The sequence below is a fragment of the Ursus arctos genome, unplaced genomic scaffold (assembly GCF_023065955.2).
Source record: "Ursus arctos isolate Adak ecotype North America unplaced genomic scaffold, UrsArc2.0 scaffold_27, whole genome shotgun sequence".
In the NCBI taxonomy this organism is placed as follows: domain Eukaryota; kingdom Metazoa; phylum Chordata; class Mammalia; order Carnivora; family Ursidae; genus Ursus; species Ursus arctos.
Genome location: NW_026622952.1, coordinates 35,799,661 through 35,823,731, shown reverse-complemented (window position 1 = coordinate 35,823,731; position 24,071 = coordinate 35,799,661). Strand labels below are relative to the sequence as shown.

The 24,071-nt window shown below is 39.7% G+C and overlaps 1 protein-coding gene across 3 annotated transcripts; it reads left to right on the top strand.

The window, feature by feature from the left end:
* The first annotated feature begins 35 nt into the window (after nucleotides 1-35).
* On the top strand, nucleotides 36-22,160 carry CASP3 (caspase 3). Of its 3 annotated transcripts, none has more exons than XM_057303542.1 (8): nucleotides 36-152; nucleotides 11,148-11,224; nucleotides 12,095-12,159; nucleotides 14,707-14,831; nucleotides 17,799-17,927; nucleotides 18,245-18,420; nucleotides 18,843-18,963; nucleotides 20,299-22,160. In XM_057303542.1, exons 2-8 carry the CDS (start codon nucleotides 11,162-11,164, stop codon nucleotides 20,526-20,528), a joined length of 909 nt encoding a protein of 302 aa, XP_057159525.1. In that variant the 5' UTR covers nucleotides 36-152; nucleotides 11,148-11,161; the 3' UTR covers nucleotides 20,529-22,160. The 3 variants fall into 3 exon arrangements, with proteins under 3 accessions (XP_057159525.1, XP_026364368.1, XP_057159524.1); XM_057303541.1 differs by lacking the exon at nucleotides 36-152 and adding an exon at nucleotides 659-1,013; XM_026508583.4 differs by lacking the exon at nucleotides 11,148-11,224 and having other exon boundaries at nucleotides 88-152.
* The last annotated feature ends 1,911 nt before the right edge of the window (nucleotides 22,161-24,071 follow it).

Genomic DNA, 24,071 nt, shown 5'->3' with positions numbered 1-24,071 from the left:
CGAGGAGGCGGGCCCGGGGCGGGGCTAGCGGGGGCGGGGCCTCCCGGGAGCACACCTATTAGGGCTGCGGGCTGCAAGCTGCGGACTGCGGTCTGGGAAGCCTAACGCGTGGGAGAGGAGTCAGTACGTGGCTGTTGTTCGGAGGCTGTGCGGTGAGTGGTGCCACCGGCCTTTCCCGCCGCGGCCCGGTCAGCCCTGGGCCGGCTCCTTCCATCCTCCCAAGCCCTGCGCCCGCCCCGGCGACCTGCCCGGGCCTGCATCTGCTCCGGGGAGGAGGACGTGAGCACGGACCGTGCGGCGGTTCCTTTGTTATGGCACAAGGGGTGCGAGAACGTGCCCAGAAGCCTACTTAGCGAGACACCCGAGGGGGGTGGGGGAGACCAGGGGATGTGGAGGCCGGGGAACGGAGATCTGGCTGCAGATGCGGAGCCGGGAGGACTGGAGGATCGAGAGGCTGGGCCGAGAGCGCGGAGGCCGGGTTGCAGGAGAGTTTGGACTCGGGGCGGGGGGAGGGGGGGCGAGGCCAGGTGGTAGGAGGTTGGAGCCGAAGGCAGGGGGATGCTTGGGAAGTGAGGGCGGCCAGGACCTTAGGCTGACATTTGGATCAGGAAGAGATGAGCGGATGATCGGCGCCAAGAAATGGAACCCCGAGAGGGCCTGGGGCGAGCCTGGTGCTGCTGAGAGGCGCGGGCTGATCTTCCTGTTACTGGAAGAGCGTTTGGTCTCTGCTGCTTTCTCTGTCACAGACCTACATTTTTTCGGGTTGACTGTGCGACTCAGTTTCCCAGAGAAGTAAATTTCAAGCCTTGAATTCCATTTCCTTTTCAGACCTGCAGGCTTCCATAAATCCTTGCAGCTCTTCCCTGTGCGTACCTGTTGCCAAAGTCACCTAGGAGCTGCTTTGAGATCCCCTCAGGCCATGTGGAAAAGAGTGCCTTTCTCACACTTGTCACTTTTTATTTCAGTGGGTCTGTTCTCAAGCCATGCAGAAGCTACCTCTGTCCCTGTACTCAGTAAGTGGCATCCAAGCCAAAAACCAGCCTTCTCAGCTGCCTCTCCCTGTTCCTTCTCCAGTTAGCCATCAAGCCACCTGGACCTCCTAAATATCCGTGAGCTCTGTCCACTTCTCTCCATTTTCCAGAACCACTCTAGGCTCTCACCTGGCTACAGCAGCCTACTCATTGGCCTCCATACTTCCAGACCTTTTCCCCTGTCCTTCATTCCGTTCTTCACAGCACAAGCTGAGTGATATTTATAAAACAGAATTCTAGAAGGCTGTTCCTTTGCCCATAGAACAAACCCAATCCCTTAACAAGGCTAACAAAGCCAAGCATAGGTTGGCGCCTTGGTCCCCTCCCCTGTCTTATCTTTCATTATACCACCATTTCACTTACTGAACAGCCAGGCGGATCTTCATACCTGTTTTCTGCCTGGAACACTCTGTGTTCCCTCTCTCTCTTCATTACATCACATTTGCTTGAGGAATTCCTACTTAGGTTTCTATTCTCATTAAGTACTTCAAGGTTAAGTCTTCCTATTATGATTTCCTTTTGCATCTTGCATTTCATAAAATGCAAATGGCATATCCTTTGCAGTTGCTTGTTTACTATCTTCCCTACTAGTTTGTAAGCAAATTCCATGAGGGACTATGTTTATGTTGTTATCTTGTTGTTCCTTATTGTTTTTCCCCATTTATAGGGCCTGGCACATGTAATGCCCGTACTACAGTATTATGCTTTTTAATAATTATGCCCTATCTAGGAAAAATAAACCTATTTTAGGTTTACTTAGCAAATCATAATTAAAAGATGTGAATTAGAAACAAACAGAAGCGAAATATGGAGTCACTGTGACAATGCGAATATGCAAGACAGTAACAGGTGCTAAGCAAGGTATTTAGACCAGCCTCTATCAAAATGTGCTCAGCCACTTTGTGTTGGAGTTACATGCCCTCCAAGAACGAAATGTAAAGCTTAAGTCATCCCTATCACAACCTGATGTTTGAGCTTTGGTTTGCTTTGCTCTTTTGCAAAAGAAGGCTTTGGTGAAAGTTAGAATGTGTTTCAATGAACAATTTATTGAAGTGTGGCAATAAAACCTGTACACAGTAAAAAAAAAAAAAAAAGAAAGAAAGAAAGAAAGATTGTACCAATTAAATCAAACTTGCTTTTGGTCTCTTTAAAAAGGGCCTTGCTTCCTGCCATTTTAAGAGACTGACATGTTATCTGATATAGGCAATTACAATGCTTCTTTACTGTTTTGCTTTCAAACCCAATTTAACACAGTCTACTGCTTCATCCCCCTTCAGTGCTAAAAAGCAGTCTTTATTTTCATGTATGGCTTTAAGACAATTTTGGTGCCTACTATTAGATCTTTAAACTCTGCCTCAAATATGGGAAGCAGTGGTGTTTGGGCCCAGAAAAAGAAGTGGGTATTCTTAGGCTGTTAGATAATGTTTTGTACACATTTAACAAATGTAATGGAGGGGAACAGGTGCTTTGTTGTCAGACCGCTCAAGGCCAGGTCCCAAGGGTGCCACTTACTACTTCATTCATAAATCAGGCACAAATCATATACACACCTCATAGGGTTGTTGTGAGGATAAAATGAGATGTCTGTTGACTGTACTTTTTAACTACGTAATGTTATTTCTCTGCCTATTTTGTTCTCGCCTGCAAATTGCTTACAGAGCTTCTGAATTAAAGTAGAGCAAGATAAAGTTATCTGATCCCTACTGAGCACTGTCTGGCATCTGCCTGTGGAGCCACTTTTGAACAAGGGAGTACAGGTGTGAGTCCCACACAGGGATAGGATCCATGGCTCTGACCATCCCTGCATACGCTCAGGTTTACTGCAGTATTCCGCACACAGTTCAGTAAATTATTACAGTGCAAAAGACAAATGAATAAATACTACTGACTGTGACTTTTCCCAGTTTCAAACCTTCTCTTGGAGGCAGGATTTCTTTAATCAGGTAGTTGTAAACCAGAATCTGCTTCTACAGAGGAGTGGTTCTGAGTGGAAGGGAGGAGGCCTTGTAGGTTACCTGTAATTTTTATAAAAGGCATCCAAGATCCTTCATTCTACATCTATTTTATACAACATATGGCTTTGAACAGTGGGGAACAATTCCAGCCTGTCTTCCTGGTCCTGGGGCCCTTCCAGAGAAAAGGAAAGAATGGTTCGATCTGTTTGTACGGCACAACTGAACTTAGTTTACTCTGTATTTCATTTTACTTGCTGCTCAGTGTGTTTTCACCTTAATTACAAAGTAAATATTAAGAGACTGACTACCAGGTCCAATGGCAATATCCAATTTGGTGATTCTTATAATTCCCCAGAGAAATTCAGAGACCGATGAGAAAGAATTTCAGTAAAACCTCTAGTACATTACAGCTGAAATCTGTTCTTATCCAAACTATCGTGAGAAGTCTGTTCTTTCTGTTTCACTTACTGAATCTGGATATGTGACTGCTTTTGAGACTTTGTCCTCTCTAATAGGTCATAAATACAATCCTGATGTTTTTCAAGCTCTTTGGCAAAAGTATAGTCTTTGCAGTAGTCATAATGGAAAGGCTTCACCTTTACTTTACGGGCATATAGAAATGTCTAATAACATGAAACCAGATATTTTGCTTTTAGAAGTAGATTACCCAGTGCCATCAAAAACACCATAACTGACATTCTTATTTTGTCCATTAATTAGAGTGTCTCTGCTGTCAGTTTCTGTCATGTTATTTATGCTCTCTGTCTCATCTTAATTAGAGCTTCTAGGTTATGGATTTTAGTTTCCTTCCTTGAAACTGTAGATAGTATTACCCCTCCTATGGGGTAGAAAGTCATGTAGAGGAGTGGGAGTCTCCCCTTTCAAGGCAGACAGATCCTGGTTTGAGTCCTGGCTCTGCCACGTAAGTTACTTAATTGCTCTGAGCCTCAGTCAGCTGAACTGTAAAATGGGGACCATGATGTCTCAGACCATTGTGGAAGGATTAGCCAGAAACACATAAGTAAATAATAAATGCATACCTAAATAAGTAAAAGTACCTTTTGGCTCAGAGTCTAGCCAAGATGAGCCAGCATCAAGAGGAACTGTTGTTACACGACACTTGCACACAACCCTCAAATCACATATGGCCTTGTGATTCTCTGGCCTTTTCTTTGCCTATGTGTTTTGGCAAATCTTTACTCATAATTTTTTTTTTTTTTACTTTTTATTTTTTTAGATAGATTAGATCCATGGAGATGATTCATAAGTGAGCAGTATTCATTCTGAGGTCACATTTGGAGATTTCACACCCTTTTGAGAGGTTTATCCTTTCCCTCAGTTTCCTTTTAGGACAGGCCCTTAGAACAGCCTACTGCTGGGTGATAGGTTAGTGGAATAGGAATCTGGCAAACTGTTGATACTAATTTAATATCTTATTTTGAAATCTCTACCATAGGCACGCTTTCAAACTATTTATTTTTAATAACAGGGTTTTGTGGGCTTTTTAATTTTTAACACTTCATATAGAAATTTTCAATTTTAGAAATTAATTTCCATTCTGCTGTCTTCACTGTAGATCATTTATTCTGCTTCACTGCATTATTGCAATATACAATGGTCCCTTTAGTTGGCTAACTAGAATATAAATAGGAAAACATTACAACTTTTCAGTTGTTTAGGAAAACAGCATGAAATCTTTGAATATCTATTTTAGAGTGACAGTACATTTATACTGACAATCTTTTTTTAGTTTTTGATGGTCTGTTTGTAGCAGCTTCAGTGGTAAGTGTTAAAGGGGTCTAGGAACTAGAGAAGTGAGTCTAAGACCCAAGTTGAAATTGCCATCTAATGCCAGTTGGTCTGTTAAAATTTCTCCAGGATCTAATATATGTTCAGAACTGTTCTTTATTATCAACAGCATCCTGAATTGATGGAAAGAATTACATACATCAGTACAGGAAGAAACAATTAGTGTTAAGTTCATTGCTGTGCTAGGATATATTTTTTAAAACCTTTTGGTATGTTTTACCATTTATGTTTTGTGAAATGAAAATGTTCTAAGCACATGAACTCCTGTTATCACTTAAAGCGTTAAATATTTTCCTTGAGGGATAATTTTTTTATCCTTCTAAGATGAGATCACCATCCCCAGAATAATTTGTATTCAGCCCGGCATTAGCTAATGGAGGTGAGGTAATGCTAAGTGTGACACATTAGTAAGTTCTGCAAGAACCAAAGCTCTTCTCCCAAGAGTGTGGATATAGTGTTTTCGTGTGGAAAAAGCAGGTGGTGACAAGGAGAGAGCAAATGTGCATGTGTCTGATGCAATGAGGATTTTATTTATCATTATATAAATCTGTGATAGTATTTGAAGGTCAATTGGTACTGTTGCAATATATATGGTTCAGATACTGATAAAAAAAGCAATGAAACAGTATAGTCTCTGTTCCTGAGAAATCCTTATCAAATAGTATAAGATACTGTTTTAAATCCCATTCTAAAGAACTCGTATTTTTTTTCCTTTCAGCCACCAACTACCTTACTGAAACAAAATCGTCCATCTCATGCCTAATACCAGATCTCATTAAATTACAATCACTTGTATTAGGCTTGATCTATATGAAACTTTTTTTAACTATTAAAAATGATTTGGTTAAAATTCAATACATGTGTGAAAAGGAAGTGACTACTTAAAAGTCACATATTATTTAGATGACATCTTTTTTTTTTTTTTTAAGATTTTATTTATTTATTCGACAGAGATAGAGACAGTCAGCGAGAGAGGGAACACAAGCAGGGGAAGTGGGAGAGGAAGAAGCAGGCTCATAGCAGAGGAGCCTGATGTGGGGCTCAATCCCATAACGCCGGGATCACGCCCTGAGCCGAAGGCAGATGCTTAACCGCTGTGCCACCCAGGCGCCCCTATTTAGATGACATCTTAACATTGATATGAGCCAAGAAGCCAAATATTTTAAAACTCCGGAAAGCAGATCACTATTTAAATTTAAACTTTTTTTTTTTTTTTTTTTATTGTGTTCAGTTAGCCAACATATAGTACGTCATTAGTTTTTGATGTGGCGTTCAACGATTCGTTAGTTATGTATAACACCCAGTGCTCGTCAAAAAAAAAAAAAAAATTAAACTTTCTGTAAGGATAAAATAGTTTCATCCCATAGCTTTATTGTTGTCAAGAGATAAAAGGTTGTTAGAAGTTAATATTTCAGTCTAAGAATCACTACATTGTTTGCAGAAGTGTTTGACAAGAGATCTTAAAGGCCTCAATCATATGTGGGAACCTGTCAGCATTTAGGGGGTCCTGAACACATACTGTGTACCCTACATTTGGAAAACCCATTCACAGTGCCAATTTGAGGCAAACTCTGGGACTAGAAAGGACACTGGCAGGAGCTCCAGGTTCAGCTTTAGAAATGTCCATTTTTATTAAGTCTTCTTTTCCACTCTGTTTCACTACAGATTTACTACAGGCTGGCCATAAATAAAGTCTTGAAACATAGATAATACTATTTTCTTATGGATTGTAATATAATAATAGTAAATCACTTATTATGTATTTGCCTATGGTTTGAGATTTGTTAGCCACTCAGTAACTATTCTCTGAATTCATCAAATTAACCACAACTTTGTTTTTCAACCACAGATGGATAATTATTTTGCATTATAGTCTGCTCAGAATTGGCACGCATGGGACAATTTGGTCTCTATATTTAGGGTTCAAGAACGTTTGAGGTTTGTTGTACCTAATCTATGTTTGTTGTATGTGTGAAACAGAAAGAGAAAGAAAAAGAGGGACACTAGGACTTGGTACAGAGCAGCCAAGGGAAGATTGCTACTTTCATAGTTATAGCATTCCCCTCTTTTTGGCACTCTTGAAACAGGGCTGAGAGTTGAAATTGACCACACAATCCTGATTGATGCAATCTACTCTTGCTGATAGATATTATTTTATAAGATAATCTTTGTTATTATTTTCTAAATTTAAAAACAATACAGATGTTGTAGAAAATCACAGGAAAATGTCAAGGAGTAAATAAGTTGCCAGTAATCCCATCGCCCAGAGATAGCCCCTGTTGAAAGATAGGTTAATGTGGAAAGATGCTGGAAAATTACTTTGGGTCTTTTTCTTGTGTTTAATTGAGATGATATTATTTTGTACAACTTTATAACCTATTTTTACTTAGCCTTTATTATAAGCATTTTCTATATAATTGATAAGTTCTTTAAAAAAGTTTTATAGCTGTATTAACTAATATATGGATATACCACAATTTAATTATTCTCAATTCTCAATATTCTCTTCTCCTCTCCTTCCCTTTCCCTTTCCCTCCTCTCCTCCAACCCCTGGGGTTATTTTTTTAGGCTGCATTCTTATAGGTGTAATTTTACCAGACAAATTTCTAAGCTTTTATTGAGGGATAGGAAGACATATCAAGATGTTTTCAAGAGATACTACCAATTTATGCCCCTTCCAGTAGTGTATGAGAATGCCTATCTCCCATACCTCTGCTAGCATTGTGCGTGATTGGTTTTGGGTATTACTTGATTATAGTACATGGGTAAATACACATGAAACTACACCTAGGACGTTTTTAGATTCTTGTCTCATAGTTTATCTTCTAAATATAGAGAAAATAGGAGCAATCTTATAAGAAGTACCTCATCCTCCTTCTATCACATTCACCCTCCTTCACATGCTGTACCCCAATAGTTTGCCCTCCTTCTCCTTATGGGGGATGAACCCTCAGTAGTTCTTAGCTGAGACTAATGCCTCTCTAGATGTGAGCTAGATTTGCAAACCCTTTCATCCCTTCAGGATCTTTCTGTCCTCTTGTCTTATTAATTTCTCACTTTCCACATTGTTCTCATCAGCATGAAAGCAAGCCTTCTATGGCCCATCTTTAAAACCAAACAAGGCAAGAAATCTCTACCCCTTGTCCCCCTCCAGCTCTTATGCCATCTCTCCTTTCCCCTTCCCTGCAAAACTGCTTACTCACTTGTGTTATCTGTACTCATTTTTGTTCTCCTGTTTTCTCTCCAACCTACTGCCACAACACTGATCCTTTTAAACTACAATGTTTGAAAAGTCTAAAACTTGGCTGTTGTGTAAATGTAGAATAAATATGCATCAGATATTTTATTTAATTAATAATAGAACTAGTAAGATATTAAGACCAGTTCAAAGGAGAATCTGAAAAGCAAACATAGATGGTTGGGTATAATGAGATGAATTTGTTAATAGAAGCAGAACTGGTTAATATCCTGCAGGGTAGTGAAACGTAATTTGGAAGTGTCATTTTTCTATAGGTCGAAAATCAGTTGCAGCATTAAAAGACAAAATTCATTTTTGTTGCTATAGGCAAGAATCATTAGCACAGCTATCTATTTTCTATGACTTAATTTCCTACAGAGTTGTAAAATGACCTAGTCATTACAAGGTCAGATAAAGGGTTAGTATCCAAAATCAAAAAGAGTTTATCAAACTCAACACCCAAAAAACAAATAATCCAGTTAAGAAATGGCCAGAAGACATGAATAGACATTTTTCCAAAGAAGACATTCATATGGCCAACAGACACATGAAAAGATGCTCAACATCAGTCATCAGGGAAATACAAATCAAAACCAAGATGAGATACCACCTCACACCTGTAGAATGGCTAAAATTACAACAGAGGAAACAGGTGTAGGCGAGGATGCAGAGAAAGGGGAACCCTCTTACACTGTTGGTGGGAATGCAAACTGGTGCAGCCACTCTGGAAAACAGTATGCAGGTTCCTCAGAAAGTTGAAAATAGAGCTGCCCTATGACCCAGCAATTGCACTACTAGGTATTTACCCCAAAGGTAGAAAAATACCGATTCGACAGGGCTCCTGCACCCTGATGTTTATAGCAGTGTTATCAACAATAGCCAAACTTTGGAAAGAGCCCAAATGTCCGTTGACTGACAAACAGACAAAAAAGATATGCTATAAATATATAATATATTTATACACACACACACATATTTATAATAGAATGTTACTCAGCCATCAGAAAGCATGAAATCTTGCCATTTGCAATGACATGGATGGAGCTAGAGTGTATTATGCTAAGTGAAATAAGTCAGTCAGAAAGACAAATACCATATGATTCCACTCATATGTGGAATTTAAGAAACAAAACATGGAGGAAGGGAGGGAAAAAAAGAGAGGGGGAGGCAAACCATAAGAGACTCTTAATATAGAAAACAGAGGGTTGCTGGTGGGGAGGGGAGTGGGGATGGGCTAAATGGGTATGGGTGTTAAGGAGGGCACTTGTGATGAGCAGTGGGTGTTGTATGTAAGTGATCAATCAGTAAATTCTACTCTGGTACCAATATTACACTATATGTTAACTAACTAGAATTTAAATAAAAACCTAAAAAAGAAAAAAGACACTCTATAAATTATAGTCACCTAATCCTCAAGATTCCTCTAGACCAAACCAGCACCACACTGAAATGATATACAGTAATTTCTTTTGCCCATTTCCAGGTGTTGGACAATTTTTCCTGATAATCCCCATTATACCCATGACCTTCTTGCCAAAGCCAGCAGTCTGTCCTCCACTGACTTGACCTCTTAGCAATATTTAAAGCATGGAACACTCCTTGAAAGACTTCTGCATGCTGTGGTATACCACATTCATCTGACCCTCCCCTCCCCATCCCCCTACCTGTTTCATCACCTCTCGTAGTCTCCTTCTGGCCCTATAAATACCAGAGTGCTCTGTGTGTCTCCAGTGCTGATCTCTCCCTGAGTTCCAGACTCTTAAATACCTATATCCAGTGATCAACTCTAATCTAAGCCACCATCATCTCTTTCTAGAACTATTCTGTAAGACTTTCCATTGGTCTGTGTGCTTCTCCTCCAGTCTTCTACAATTGATTCTCCACTCAGCAGCCAGAGTGATCTTTTTAAAGTGTGCCATTCCCCCCTCTACTTCAAACACACCAATGGTTTCTCCTTGCAACCAGAATAAAACCAAAGCTGCTCTCGGCTCCCAAGCACCCTATGTGATCTCACCTTCCCTACTTCATCTCTCTTTATGCTTTCTCTTCTTTTACCACGCACTAGTCAAAGTGGTCTTCTTTCTGTACCATGAATACACCAAACTTTTTCAGGGACTTTGTACTCGTTGGTCCTTCCCGGCAACGATAGCCTCAATGTCATGTAGATCTTGATGTAAACGTCACCTGAGAGGTGGTTTCCCCAACCACCTTAGCTAACGTAGCTCATACTCCCAGTCTCTCCATTACTTTACCCTATTTTCTTTTCTTCATAGTCCCAATTAGTGTCAGAAATCTTACTATCAATCTGTAATTATTCTTCCTTTCTAGTATGAAAGTTTCTTGAAGGTAAGAACTTTGTCTTGTCTTCCACTCTGTCCTCGTGCCTACAGTGGTACCTGGTACAAAGCATGTGCTCACTAAGTATTTGCTTACTGACTAAAAGATAGTTCATCCCAGTTACATTCATCATCCTTCCTTGGTTTTCTAGAAAGTCTATAGGAAACAAGATGGTAGAAAAGCAAAGAGTCTTTGTTAGAAAAGCAAAATAAAGCCTGGCTTTGAGAAAAGTAAAACACTGCTCTCCTCTGTGATTGAATTGAAATGGTGACGCTTCCCTTCCTCCATATTCTTGTCTCCATCTTTTCCCACCATCGGTTCACATGATATTTACAGAGAAGGCAGGAAGGAACTTAGCTTTGGAGAACAAAAGAGGTCTCCTTAGCTTTGGGCTTGGAAAAGGGTGGGCTTTGGTAGGGATTTTCAGTTTGGGAAGATAAAAAAGTAAGTTCTAGAGATGGATGGTGGTGATGGTTGTGCACTAATGTAACTATATTTAATGTCACTGAGCTGTACACTTAAAATAGTTAAGATGGTAGATTTATGTATGTTTTATCACAATTTTTTAAATTAAAAGTGGGGAGAAAGGCTTTTCTCTAAAGGCTATTGTGGTTGGTGAGTCCTGTTGATGGGCTTGTATATTCTTTTATGATTTCTGGTCTTAGCGTACGAGTCAGGTTAAAGTTGTATTTTGATTCGAATTTTCGAGATCACCAGGGCTTCTAGAGGCTGGAGAAAGTCGAGAATTTTTGGCCTTGTTTTTCTCTCTTTATTTAGGGAGGCAGATTGCCATGGGAAGTACCTTTACTTCTGGAAGGCCAGAGAAGACATGGGAGAACTCCGGAGGACAAGTAGTAAGGAACTGGCTTCTTCAGAGGCAGCAGAGCAGAGTGGGAAGGAGAAGGCCTGAGTCACTTAGCTCTGTGACTGTGGACAAAGTCATTTTATCACTGGAAGTGGGGTGTCCTGACTTTCAGGAGTGTTGAGAAGAGAAAAGATGAGATGCGTAGAGCCCTGCTGGCTGCCTAATAAGGGCCCCATACGTAGTAGCTGCTTCGACTGTGAGGACTTGGCTCACCTTGTCAGGTCCACTGGAATTGTCTGATGGGAGAATGAAAGCAGGAACTTTAGTTCTCACTTCCAGGTTTCCCTGGCCATTCCACCAGCCTAGATAAGTTGGAATTCTCAAGCCCAGTTTCAGGATAAAGATTATATGGAGGTTTGGAACTTCCTGGTGCCGTATCTCTTGAGAATCTAAAGCACTGTAGCATAGTATTATGTGAGGTATACCATTGTGATGGGAAGTTTCTGGGTTTTGTTTTGACTGTGCTGAGTTGGAAGGCTGAGTTCTTGTCAATGAAGGACCTGATCTGTTGCAGGAGAAATAAGTTACAATTTGTATCTTGATCTGGTGGGAGCAATAAATGTAAACATTTATCAAGCTGCATGCTTCTTACCTGTACACTATATGAACTTCATAGCTCACTTAGAAATGAGAGAGAGAGAGAAATGGACTATATTACACATTCTTTTAGAAAGGATTATTGCTCCTAGGTTTGACTCACCAAATCCTTCAACAAGAGAGGTGAAGCTGGGCAAGGAGTGGTGATACCAGTGTGGAAGTGTCCATATACAGCATTAATTTGGAGAAATAATCATTGGAATAATTAATATAATGCAGTGGTCTTCTAATGACGGGTTAACTTGTCTTCTTTGTATTCCAGTTAGAGGCATCCATGGAGAACACCGAACACACAGTGGATGCAAAAGCCATTAAAAATTCAGAAACGTGAGTATTTCTAACGCTATCCTTTATAATCAGGGCGAGATGTGGATGTAATACAGCAAACTTTAAGGAACAGGGAAGCAGAAAAGGCTTTCAAACCAGAGTGAACCAGCTAAATTCCTACCTCAACAGTGGCATGGCTTTTGCATGTTAACTTATCCTCCCTGAATCTCATCTTTAAAATAAAACTTTCACGAAACTGTGGGGAGGCTGGAGGGAAAGATGAGGTACAGTGCCTGACCCACAGTCAGCATCCCCAGCCTGCAGAAGGACGCCACAGGAGAGGCAGAAACTCGCAAGTCTAGATGCTTCTGTGACTTCCTAAATCCGTCTGCAGGATGAGAGCTTTTGTGTTTGGAGGAGATTTTTGGCTTTCTGTTTATTTATGAGTTGGTTTTTTTTTTTTTTTTTAAGATTTTATTTATTTATTTGCCAGAGAGCGAGAGCACAGCATGGGGAGCAGCAGGCAGAGGGAGAAGCAGACTCCCTGCTGAGCAAGGAGCCCGATGCAGGGCTTGATCCCAGGACCCTGGGATCATGACCCAAGCCGGAGGCAGACGCCTCACCAACTGAGCCACCCAGGCATCCCTATTTATGAGTTTTAAGACTAAAATGAAATGCCAGTTCTGTGTCTGGGGAAGAATTGCCTGGCTTTAGATGATCTTGTGCCCTTTGTTTTTCTGTCTTCCTCTTTACAGTACTTTGCTTATTAATGCTTCCTATAACCAGATGATGGATAAAATGCAAACACAATGCAAACACTTAATGTAATTCATGTCATTATCCACTTGGGATCTCTCATGGAGCTTTTAATTCTGAAAGTTTCTTCTGAGACCCGGTATTATTATTTTGGACAAAAATAATAGTAATTATTTAGTGATCTTAGTACTAAATGAAAGTATTACAGAATGATTAACAGGTTACCAATAAAGATTTAGCAGTGTCCGTTTAGCTAAGGAGATTTATTAGAAATGAAACTTTTGAAATACAATCTCATTTTAGAAGGTTTGCGGTCTTTTTTTTTTAAACCTTTTTAAGTGATTTATATATTTTCGTACCTTTTCATATCATACAGAATATAATTTAATAGCAGGGGCGCCTGGGTGGCACAGCGGTTAAGCGCCTGCCTTCAGCTCAGGGCGTGATCCTGGCGTTATGGGATCGAGCCCCACATCAGGCTCTTCCGCTATAAGCCTGCTTCTTCCTCTCCCACTCCCCCTGCTTGTGTTCCCTCTCTCACTGGCTGTCTCTATCTCTGTCAAATAAATAAATAAAAATCTTTAAAAAAAAAAAAAAAAAAGAATATAATTTAATAGCAAATTGCATGGGAGGCCAAAACAGATTTAGGTCTATTTTTATCCAGTGATAAGTTATCCTCGCGTCCCTCAGGCTTTTTGAGTCTCTGGTCTGCCTCAGGCGTGCCCCCTCCCCACGTAGCTATCCTCTTGCTGGTAGAGGAGCCTACCTCCTAAGGAGGCAGCAGGAGGTGGTGGGGAATTACAGTTCTGGGATCCCTGATCTATATGATCTTCAATAAGTCCCTCGGTTTTCTGAGTGTTCATTTTCTCACCCATTTTCTCACCTTTAGCTAAATATAATCGTTTCTGACCTTGACTGCTTTAATTTACTATTTTAATCTTTTTCCAACAATGTTTGGAGAATTGTATATAATTTAAAATACTCTCAGGTTAAATGCATGAGGACATGGACTTTAAGTATTGATGTTTGGCTGTCCCTAGACCTGGTCTATCCTGATCCTTGGGCTAGATCAGGGGTCAGGCTTGCAGTCTATTTTGGTCAAGTTTTATTGGAATATAGCCACACACATTCCTTTACATGTTGTCCTGGGCTACTTTCATCAGCAGAATGGAGTAGCTGCTTCAACAGAGACTGTATGACCTGCAAATCTCAAATACTTAATGTTTGGCTCTTTTGAAAAAATGTTTTTTGACCCTGGTCTAGATAACAGGTTTTTGGATAAGTGACCTTCAGGCAAGTATTTCGAATTCTTTACAACAGTGATTCTGTGTATTAACTATTAATTTGTTGAGCCCATAGTGTTTAAGGAACAATTTAGGAATTGTGATAAATACCTTGCTTTGAGTCATATTTGCATTTTGTCGATTTCCTGTCATTTTCAGTGTAATTTTTAAGATCTTCCTCTTACCTTGAGAGATAAATATCTCACAAAGTTATAAGAAATTTAAGAATTTTAAACTATAAAATGCATTTGGTGAAATTTTATAAAAATTTAGAGGAAAACCTAAAATGTGGAGAGTAAAAGCCTGAACTCTGAAGTCCGACAGGTACACTCAGCCTTGGCTCTGACACAGTGTCTGTGTAACCCTCAGTACTGAGCCTCACGGCACCCATTTCCACATCTGTGAAATGGTTTCTCATGAAATTTAAATCAGGAAAGGCCTGTAGCACACAGCCTGACATTCATTCAACAAACGTGAACTGTTTGTATGTGTTATAAAAGTTGTATTAATGTGAACAGCAGCATTGGTCATTTCTACCTTTGTAAACTGTTGTTTGATTTCCAAACAGAAAGATCTTACATGGGAGCAAATCAGTGGACTCTGGAATGTCCTTGGACAACAGTTATAAAATGGATTATCCTGAAATGGGTTTATGTATAATAATTAATAATAAGAACTTTCATAGAAGTACTGGTATGTATCCTAACATAATTTTCAGTCCTCTTCAAATATTGTACCATTTATGTTTGGTATAATATAAAAAATAGAACTGATGTTATTAGTTAGTAAACGATAACACAGAATAGCCACAAAGTAAAGATAGAGCAGGACCCTGCACATCCTCCATCACGAGCTCTTGAGCTTCTGCCCATCATCAGAATTTCTCCTTCTTCCAACAGCTAGCCTCCCATCTGTATGTTGGCTCTCCTGCCCTGACTTCTGTGTAACCTTTGCTTCTTTTATGCTCCTGCTCCCTTTTTCATTCTAACAGAAGGATCGCAACAAATGAGTAGTATTTTTTTCTTTCCAAGAACTGGGCAAGGCACCTCATAGGTATTATCTCATTTAATTTTTATAACAACTCTGAAAAGTAGCCACTATTAGATGCTGAGAAATGAAAATTCTGGCACAGAGTTCACACAAATGACTTAGTAGCAGAGCTGGGACTTGGCCTTGGTGTGTGCCTGACCCGCCCCCACCCCCCAGTCTGAGCTCTGACTCCACCTTCTGCCCTGCTTCACTTGTCTCTTCATTTGCTCTATTAACTTGTTCGTTTCCCCCCACAAAAATAATAGAATCCCATCTTAGACAGACCTTTCTTTCACTCTGCTTCCTCTTAAGCTTTGATCTGATTTTTGTCTCCTCTAAATTTTGAAAACATGTGCTTTAAGCTTGCCATCTTCACTTCTTTCCATCCTTCTTGAATCTGTTTTCTGTTTTCTACCTCTACCTCTACTGAAATTGCTCTCTTAGGTCCACCATGTCCTGATCACCAAATTTCCCTTCTCAGTCTCTGTACTGGGTGCGACTTGAATCTACCAATATGGTTCAGACTTTTTTTTTTTAGAGAATATAAACAATAAAATCCTTTATGATCCCCAGAAGTTAATTAATATCTTAATGTATTACCTGATTCTTTTTTCCTGACAGTTTCTTTCAAAGCTTAGTTTCATTCACAATATGTAAGCAATATTGTATCCTCCTTGTTCCACTTAATGTAAGATAAGCATTTTTCAGGTTGCTATATGATCTTCAGATCTTTTAATGATTGTATAATATTCCATTTGCTTAATTTGCATAATTTACCATATGCATGGCCATATGGGCTATTTCTCCATTTCTTATTTTCATATTGATGCTGGGATAATTCTTTGAATTGGCATATTGATCACATTAGACTTGATTTTTAATTAATGAAATTAGAAGCTGCAGACCCAATTTAGGAGGCCATCTACTGGGCCGGTGGTGAAAATGACCAGAACAAGCCAGATTGCACTGGAACGAGAAGCAGAACTTGGTGTTAGATTAGTTATGAGGAAAGAGTAATTGGAAAAATGGGTGTCTAAATCTGAATGGGAGCCTTCATATTGCTTTTGGCTCTAAGTTGAGATGCCACCTTCAACCATCCGATACTCTACATCACGTTGCTAGTTGTGATGCCCACTTCTGGTAGAATTTTACGTGGTGGAACCTATTCTTTAATAAGCATAACAACAAATTACCTAATCCAGGAGTCTGGCTTTAGCATTCGAGTAAGCTCTTCTTCTGCTTTGAAATGTTAAGGTCAGGTCCTCACAGTGATCTCCTGACGGTCTCATGTTTTCTGTTCTATTAAATGGCTCACCACCCAGGACCGGAATTCACTCATCTTGTCACATGGCTGCATGGTGTCCTCAGCCTCTCCAAAGTCAACACTTTGATAGGCTTATTTTAATTTTATAAAAATTACCTATGGCCATAATAGAAATTTCAGAAACTACAGATTAGCAAAAGAAAAAATTGTTAAGATCACTCATAGTCACACTATTCAGAGATGCTCTCTCAACAGTATTTTGTAGGCATAGACATTGAGTCTTTTTTTCTATTCATACATGTTAATAATTTCCTCAGTTCTAAGATGTGTCCTCCCTAATGTTTTTGCATTTTTAGCTCTGAGTGCATTGTATAATCAGTCTGTACGTTTATGTGGAGGGTACTGTAAAGGACAGACAAAAGCCCAGTACCCCTGGGTACAGGCCTAATGCTAGCCTTATTACTTTCAACAAGTTCCTGAACTTCTCTGTGCTCCCTGTCCCACATCTGTACAAATGAAGCTGGTCACAATCACGGTCTCACTGGTGTTTGGAAGGGCTGAAGGAAATTACAGCAGGATGCCTGGTGAACAGTATTAATGTGGTAGTGATTTGTGGGGAGGGGTTTCTGAAAACATATTATTAAAGTAGTAATGGATCTTAAAATTGTTGGGAACTTAAAAAAAATACAGTTCCTCTATGTGTGTGAGATGTGTGTATTATATATATCATTTTTTCTTAAGCAAAAGTAGGATCCTATTGTTTTATAGTTTTTTTTTAATACAATGACTATTTCCCATGGTAAAATTTTGTCTACAGAAATTTATTTTTACAAGATGTATTTATTTATTTGAGAGAAAGAGAGTGAGCAGGGTGAGGGGCAGAAGGAGAGACAGAATCCTAAGTAGACTCTGAGCTGAGCTTGGAGCCCAAAGCAGGGCTCGATCCCACAACCCCAAGATCATGACCAGCGCCGAAATCAAGAGTCAGAGGCTCAACCAACTGAGCCACCCAGGCTCCCCTTGTCTACAGAAATGTTAATGGCAACACAGTATTCCATTATGTAAGTGAATCGTAATTTAACCAGACTTCACTCAGTAAGCATTTCAGTTGTGTTTTTCACTGTGTAAGCAGCCGGGAAAGAGATCCTTATGACCATAACACTGATACAGCTTATGTTATGAAGTGTCTTATACGCTAAGTAACTAAAGAGACTTTGCGTTACCACGATCATAGACTTTTCTTAGCAGTTGAAAAGAAGAATTTATTGTGGATTGTGTGACTTGCTGAATAGTTTATTTCAGAGCAGTTGCTCTCTCTCTCTTTTTTTTTTTTAATGCAATTATAAGTAATCCTTTCTGTTTTCAAGGAATGACCGCTCGGTCTGGTACAGATGTAGATGCAGCAAACCTCCGGGAAACATTCACGAACTTGAAGTATGAAGTCAGGAATAAAAATGATCTCACACGCGAAGAAATTTTGGAATTAATGGACAGTGGTAAGAAATAATTAAAAGAGTGACCTACCTTCATTGTCCAATTTTATATTATGGGGTAGCTGTAATTATAAAGCACAAGAACCGTGGCACCATACTCTATATAATCCCACATTTTATATACGTAAAATAAGTTATTCATGCCATCTCCCTAACGTGGTTTGAGGTATGCTGACTGCCCCACATTGGGTTTCGATGATCTCTCAGTTCTGTCCTCAAACTTCTTCACCTTTCCCCTGTATAGTTTAATAGGAGATTGATTGGTGAGTGAAGTTGTGTTGGTTTTTGTCTGTTTATTTTCCTTGTAAACATTTTTCCAGTCTCTAAAGAAGATCATAGCAAAAGGAGCAGTTTTGTTTGTGTGCTTCTAAGCCATGGGGATGAAGGAATAATTTTTGGAACAAATGGACCTGTTGACCTGAAAAAATTAACAGGTTTCTTCAGAGGGGATTACTGTCGAAGTCTGACTGGAAAACCCAAACTTTTCATTATTCAGGTAATCTAGAACTAAACAACTTGGTTATTAAGGATTAATTGGATTAATTTACTCATTTGTGGATTAGCCAATGGATTTATTTTTTTCCCCTGAAGCTACTCAACTACTGTAACTTTTTTATTCATTTAAACTACCAGTTACAAGATATAGAATAAATGTTCATTTTAGATTTGTATCAAAAAGATTCCTCATTTTAACATCCATTTTTACACAGCCTTTACATTTCTTAGAAATAACAGTTATGTGAATACACTCATACGGTTTTTAATAAATTTTTTTTTTAAGTAGTCTCCACACTTAGTGTGGAGCCCAGCACGGGGCTTGAACTCACATCCCTGAGGTCAAGACCTGAGCTGAGATTGAGAGTCGGATGCTTAACCGAATCAGCCAGGGCCCTTACATGCTTATCTTCTAACCACTAGGCCTGCCGAGGCACAGAACTGGACTGCGGTATTGAGACGGACAGCGGAGCAGAGGACGACATGGCCTGTCAGAAAATACCAGTTGAAGCGGACTTCTTGTATGCCTATTCTACAGCCCCTGGTAAGACAGTTACCAATAACGAACGTTACCTGAACACAAAGCATGTGTTCCAAAGGCTGTTAAGATTTCGATATTCATAAACAGCTAACTGCTCTGTGTTTTAGGTACCGTAACAACAGAGAAGTGTCAGAAAGTTGTCTTTACCAAAGTTTGGCTGGAAAATATGCATTTATAAGAAAATGGGAGGAGGGGGTAAGCGGATGATGGGTATTAAGGAGGGCACGTGTGGTGACGAGCACTGGGTCTCATACACAACTAATGAATCGTTGAACACTACATCAAAAACTAATGATGTACTATATACTGGCTCACTGAACATAATAAAAACAAAATAAGAAAGCATACGTCCACAGTGTCATTCATGAACTTAATGCCAGATAGGGTACTGTATTGTAATCTAGAGTAATGAACTGTAATCTTGTGATACGGTACAATATGTGCTATATTGTCATATGCATGGTAATCAGCAGAGCTTTGTCTACCTTCTTAGAATAGGAGAGAGGTATGTTTTCCAGGAATTCTTTGGAAGATAGGAAATAATAAAGATAAAACTGAATAGTGTGTGAGAGGATAAAGTAGAACGAGGGAAAAGAAAGAGGTTATTCCACGTTTTTGTGGTGTGTTGTATCTGTCCTCCTATAAATAAGCAATGATTGATCATGCACTTTATTAAACAACTAACTCAGGGTGTCACAGAGTTTGGAAATGGAGGACAAATGTATTTTTAAACAGTGTTACATTTTTAAATATGCTCAATGATTTCTTTTTAACCTCAAGACATCTTTCCAGGTAAAGTACTTCCAAATTAGAAGCAATAGATTCAAGAGTTTATTGGGAAAAAGCACAATGAAAACGTTGTGTTCCCTTTTTTGGAGTTTTTGAATACTCTGTAATGTCTTTATCATACTGTATTCAGACGCCTTGTAGACAAATTTAGGACATGCAAATGTGTGTGCATACATAAGCAATTGATTGCTTGGATGAATCAATAATCTGATGGCAACACCACGCTCCTTATAATGGTGCTTCTTATACGTTTGCCTCTGCATCTTTTGCATGTTTCCCTCTTCGTCCCTGTGAGGAGGGAAACCCAGACAAGAGAGCTCACCATCATTCAGGGGGGAAGGTAGTCCACACTCTTTCCCTTGCCAAAAGCAGAGGTGTATGCACAACACCCCCCCCCACCTCCAGCATCATCTCCCCTGAAACGAGAGGTGTTGTTTATTTTCTTTTTATGGCACTTGTGGAAGTTTGTGCTGGTTTTTACCTTAATGATTATGGAATCATCTATAAAATCAGATACTCACAGTGCTTTGGTTGTATCCCACCTTGTAGGTTACTACTCATGGCGAAATTCGAAGGACGGATCCTGGTTCATCCAGTCACTTTGTACGATGCTGAAACTGTATGCTCACAAGCTTGAGTTTATGCACATTCTTACCCGGGTTAACCGGAAGGTAGCCACAGAATTTGAGTCCTTCTCTCTTGACTCTGCTTTTCATGGAAAGAAACAGATTCCGTGTATTGTGTCGATGCTCACAAAAGAACTGTATCTTTATCACTAAAGATGGATGGGTTTTGGGGTTTTTTTTTTTGTTTTTTTAGTTCGTATGCCAAGTGAGGAAATGGTTTAACCGATCCTGTATTTTCCTCTCTTTTAAATCTAATTGAATACTTCACGTGGTACTTTGGAACCTGCTACTTTCATAGCAATAGAACCACGAGGCTACCTCACACTCAGAATCAGGTAGTCAAAATCGAATTTAATTAGGAATAAATAAAAATGGATAGTGGTACAATCGTTGTGAGAGGTAGTGTTTCTAAATTAACTGCCCTGATAATTAGCAAGTTTTAGTGACGCTGTTATGAATTTTTAAGTAATCATGGAAGAAGTTAAACATTGTAGTTATGAATTTCACTGATCTTGATATGCTCTCATATGAGAGTATGTACTCTGGCTTTTGTCAAACTACAGATACGATGATGGGGAATAATGTACCCTAGAATGTGGGGCTCTGTGGGCACGGTCAAAGTCTTAAAGACCTACCTTGATTTTAGAATCAGGATTTGGAGATGAGTCAACTGTATTTCTTGATCATTTGTCTGAACGCATGGTTTTGTGATGTTTGTTGAAAAAAGTCATGTTTAGTATTGAAAAAGAAGCTAAATATTTTGCCAGAGGAAGTGTGAGCAAATCCCATTGACTCTTGTGAGGCATTTAGCTACATGCAAGGTTAACGGAGGGAGGCAGAGTGAGAACCGCAAGGTGCTAAAACACAGCTCATCCACCAGCATCCAGATCCTGTCCTTTGTGCCTGAGCCAATCTGTTGAGCTTCACATACCAGCAAATATGTGAAGAGCTTTTATGTAAAAACCTCAAAACTGTCGATCATGCTGATAGCTGTGTGAATTGAAGACATTCTACAGGAACATACTAAAATACAACTTACATAATAGCCAATGGAATGCCACGAAGAAACAATAAATCCATCAGCTGGGCAGTCCATCTTCAGCAGATGGTTTGAGCCTGAGCAGAGACACGGCGGGCTCAGCCAGTGTGATGAGGGCAGAGCTCTAGACCAGCTTTTTGGAAAAAGCACTGCTAGCTAGTTTCTCGTCTGGATGGGTGTGCGTGGAGGATGCCCCCCAAGGCACGAATCTCCAAGAAAGCTAACCAAATCAGAAATTTCCGAGATGGAAATTTTCCACAGACGCTGGAAGTCACAACAGATACCATAGCACATTTTATGGTATGGTTTTTAAGCATGTTAAGTTATTTTCTGTTGAAGTTTATGGTCAAAGGTACAAAAAATGGTAGTTATAATGATGTACTATTCACTAAGTGAGAGGCCCGTGGCACCCAGGACCTTAGAAATCACCAGTCTCCCCCCTCCTCAGGTGATGGGGAGGCAGCCCCCGCCAGGGGGCCAGCCGTAGGCCTCCTCACTCCGCAGGCCCTGAGCCCTTGCTGCATCCCGGGCCTCACGGGTTTTGCAGTCTGACATTTCATGTAAACTATCTTTTGCTCAAAGAAAGAAACTCACATTCATAAGTGACCACTCTTTGTTTCACCTTTGGAACTTTTTCTAAGTAAATGAAGCATGTAATGGTATCTTGAGATGTGTTCCTGTGTGACTATTTTGTAAACTTTTGGTATGCATTTTTATTTCAAAATACAAATTTTAACTTAAAATTACCAACATGTTCAAGTTTTTGTTGTTCTCGTTTCTGATATCGTTCTACTAACTCTAGTTAAAAAATGGTTTTAACCAAGAGCTGGAGCTTGATTTGGAACCACGAGAGAGGGTTCAGCAGGACCCTGTAATCAAATATTTTGAGACGGTGGCAAATTACTGAATAGGATAAGCAGAGCTCTCTTTTTCCCAGGCCCTGTCACTGGGGCCCTGTTCCTAAGATAACCATGAGGCCCAGAAGGATAGCAGGTCTGCAGAGATCACAGTCCCTAAATATGATCATGTTTTTGTTTGTTTCCTTGCTTTGCAGAATGGTAACAGTATAAAGGATAATGCTGAAGGACAACATTTTCCACCACATACATTTTCAACAGGGCTAATAGAAGGGGAAAAAGAGCTCAGGGGACGTGCATGTCAAACCACTGATGTCACTGGTGGCCACCTCTGGGGAAGTATTCCCTTATTTTATGCACTTAGAAAAGGAATATAACAAAGTGCAAACATGTGCAGCTTTAAATTCCTTCCAGTGTTTCCATAATGAACATGGAATACTTTTTAAGTCAGAAAACTAAATTAAATGATCCGAACTGCGAATAGGGGGATTCCTGTTTCTAAGGAATAGAGGATGGCAAGAGTAACTTTTTAAAGACTTCTTAAAGCGATAGTTCTGTAATGGGTTGAGAAAACCAGCCCATTCTAATCTCCCTACTATTTAAAGAAGTTGTAGATATTAAAAAGGAAAAAAACAGCAATTGAGTAGAAAAATGGACCAAGGGCATGAACACAGTTTACAGAAAAGGAAAGACCAAATGTCCCTAACACTCGGGTAAAGAGCTTAATCTCCATCATAATAAGAGAAAAGTAAATTAAACTAAGGTATCATCTGTCTTCTATCAGATTGACAGGTGTCCCGGAATTAGCTACCATTTCTACGGGCAACACAACAAGGAAATACCTCCTCCCACTGGTTGGATTGCAAAATGGTATTATTCCCTGTGGAGGGGAATCTGGCAATACTTATCAAATTATTTACTCTTTGAAGGAGTAATCTTCATTTCTTGAAACTCAAACAACCCATACATCTGTACATGTACAAAATTTTATGTACAATTAGTCATTGCAACATTGTTTTCATGGTTAAAAAAAAATGGCATTGAACCATCTGTAAAGAAGGCAAGTTAAATACACTGTGATACGTCCACATCACGGAACATGATTTGCTGTAAGAGAGTGAGGAGGAGCCCGCTCAACTGATAGGTAAAAATCTCCCCCATGTATGATTAAGTAGAAAAGGATGAAACAGAACACTATAGACAATATGCTGTATTTTGTGTAAAAAGGGAGGAGGGAGATAAGAATGTGCATTTTCATAAAGAAAGACCAGAAGGGTAAAAAAAGAAGAAAAGAGACGGAGAAGGAGAAGAAGAAGGAAGGAGGATGAAGAAGAAAAGAGGAGGAGGAAGGAGAAGAAGAAAAATGTAAATGGTGGATGGGGACGGGGATGCAAGTGAGATTTCACATGGGTTCACTTTTCTAGATGACTTTAAATTTTTGGAACCATGTCAGTGGTTCAACCTGTGTCGACTGAGAAAAGCAGAACTGAATCAAACAAACATTTATTTTGGGTCTCAGAATGGCAATTTGGGAGCACAGATTCAGGAAGGAACCCAAATTTTGACCCACTAGGGAACAGAAGTCAGGGCTTACTAAAGGCAAAAAGGAATGCTGTCTATGTTGTTTGCAAAGAATTTGGATTAGTGTTGGCAACAGAAAACTAGTCTCGGCTAACCACAGTAGCTTGCGAAGGCTATCACTGAGCAAAAGTTCGTTCCTATACCAAATTGCAGGTGTTCATGCAGAATCCTGGGAATATATGCTGTTTGGCCCAGTGCAAGTCCATGGTTCCACCGTGT

Bases quoted from the DNA above. Each gene is read 5' to 3' on its own strand.
- CASP3 (XM_057303541.1), top strand. From the start codon at position 920: ATGTGGAAAAGAGTGCCTTTCTCACACTTGTCACTTTTTATTTCAGTG. The intron at 17,928-18,244 runs GTAAGAAATAAT...ACATTTTTCCAG, and splicing joins TTTGGAATTAATGGACAGTG to TCTCTAAAGAAGATCATAGC. The intron at 18,421-18,842 runs GTAATCTAGAAC...TCTAACCACTAG, and splicing joins CCAAACTTTTCATTATTCAG to GCCTGCCGAGGCACAGAACT.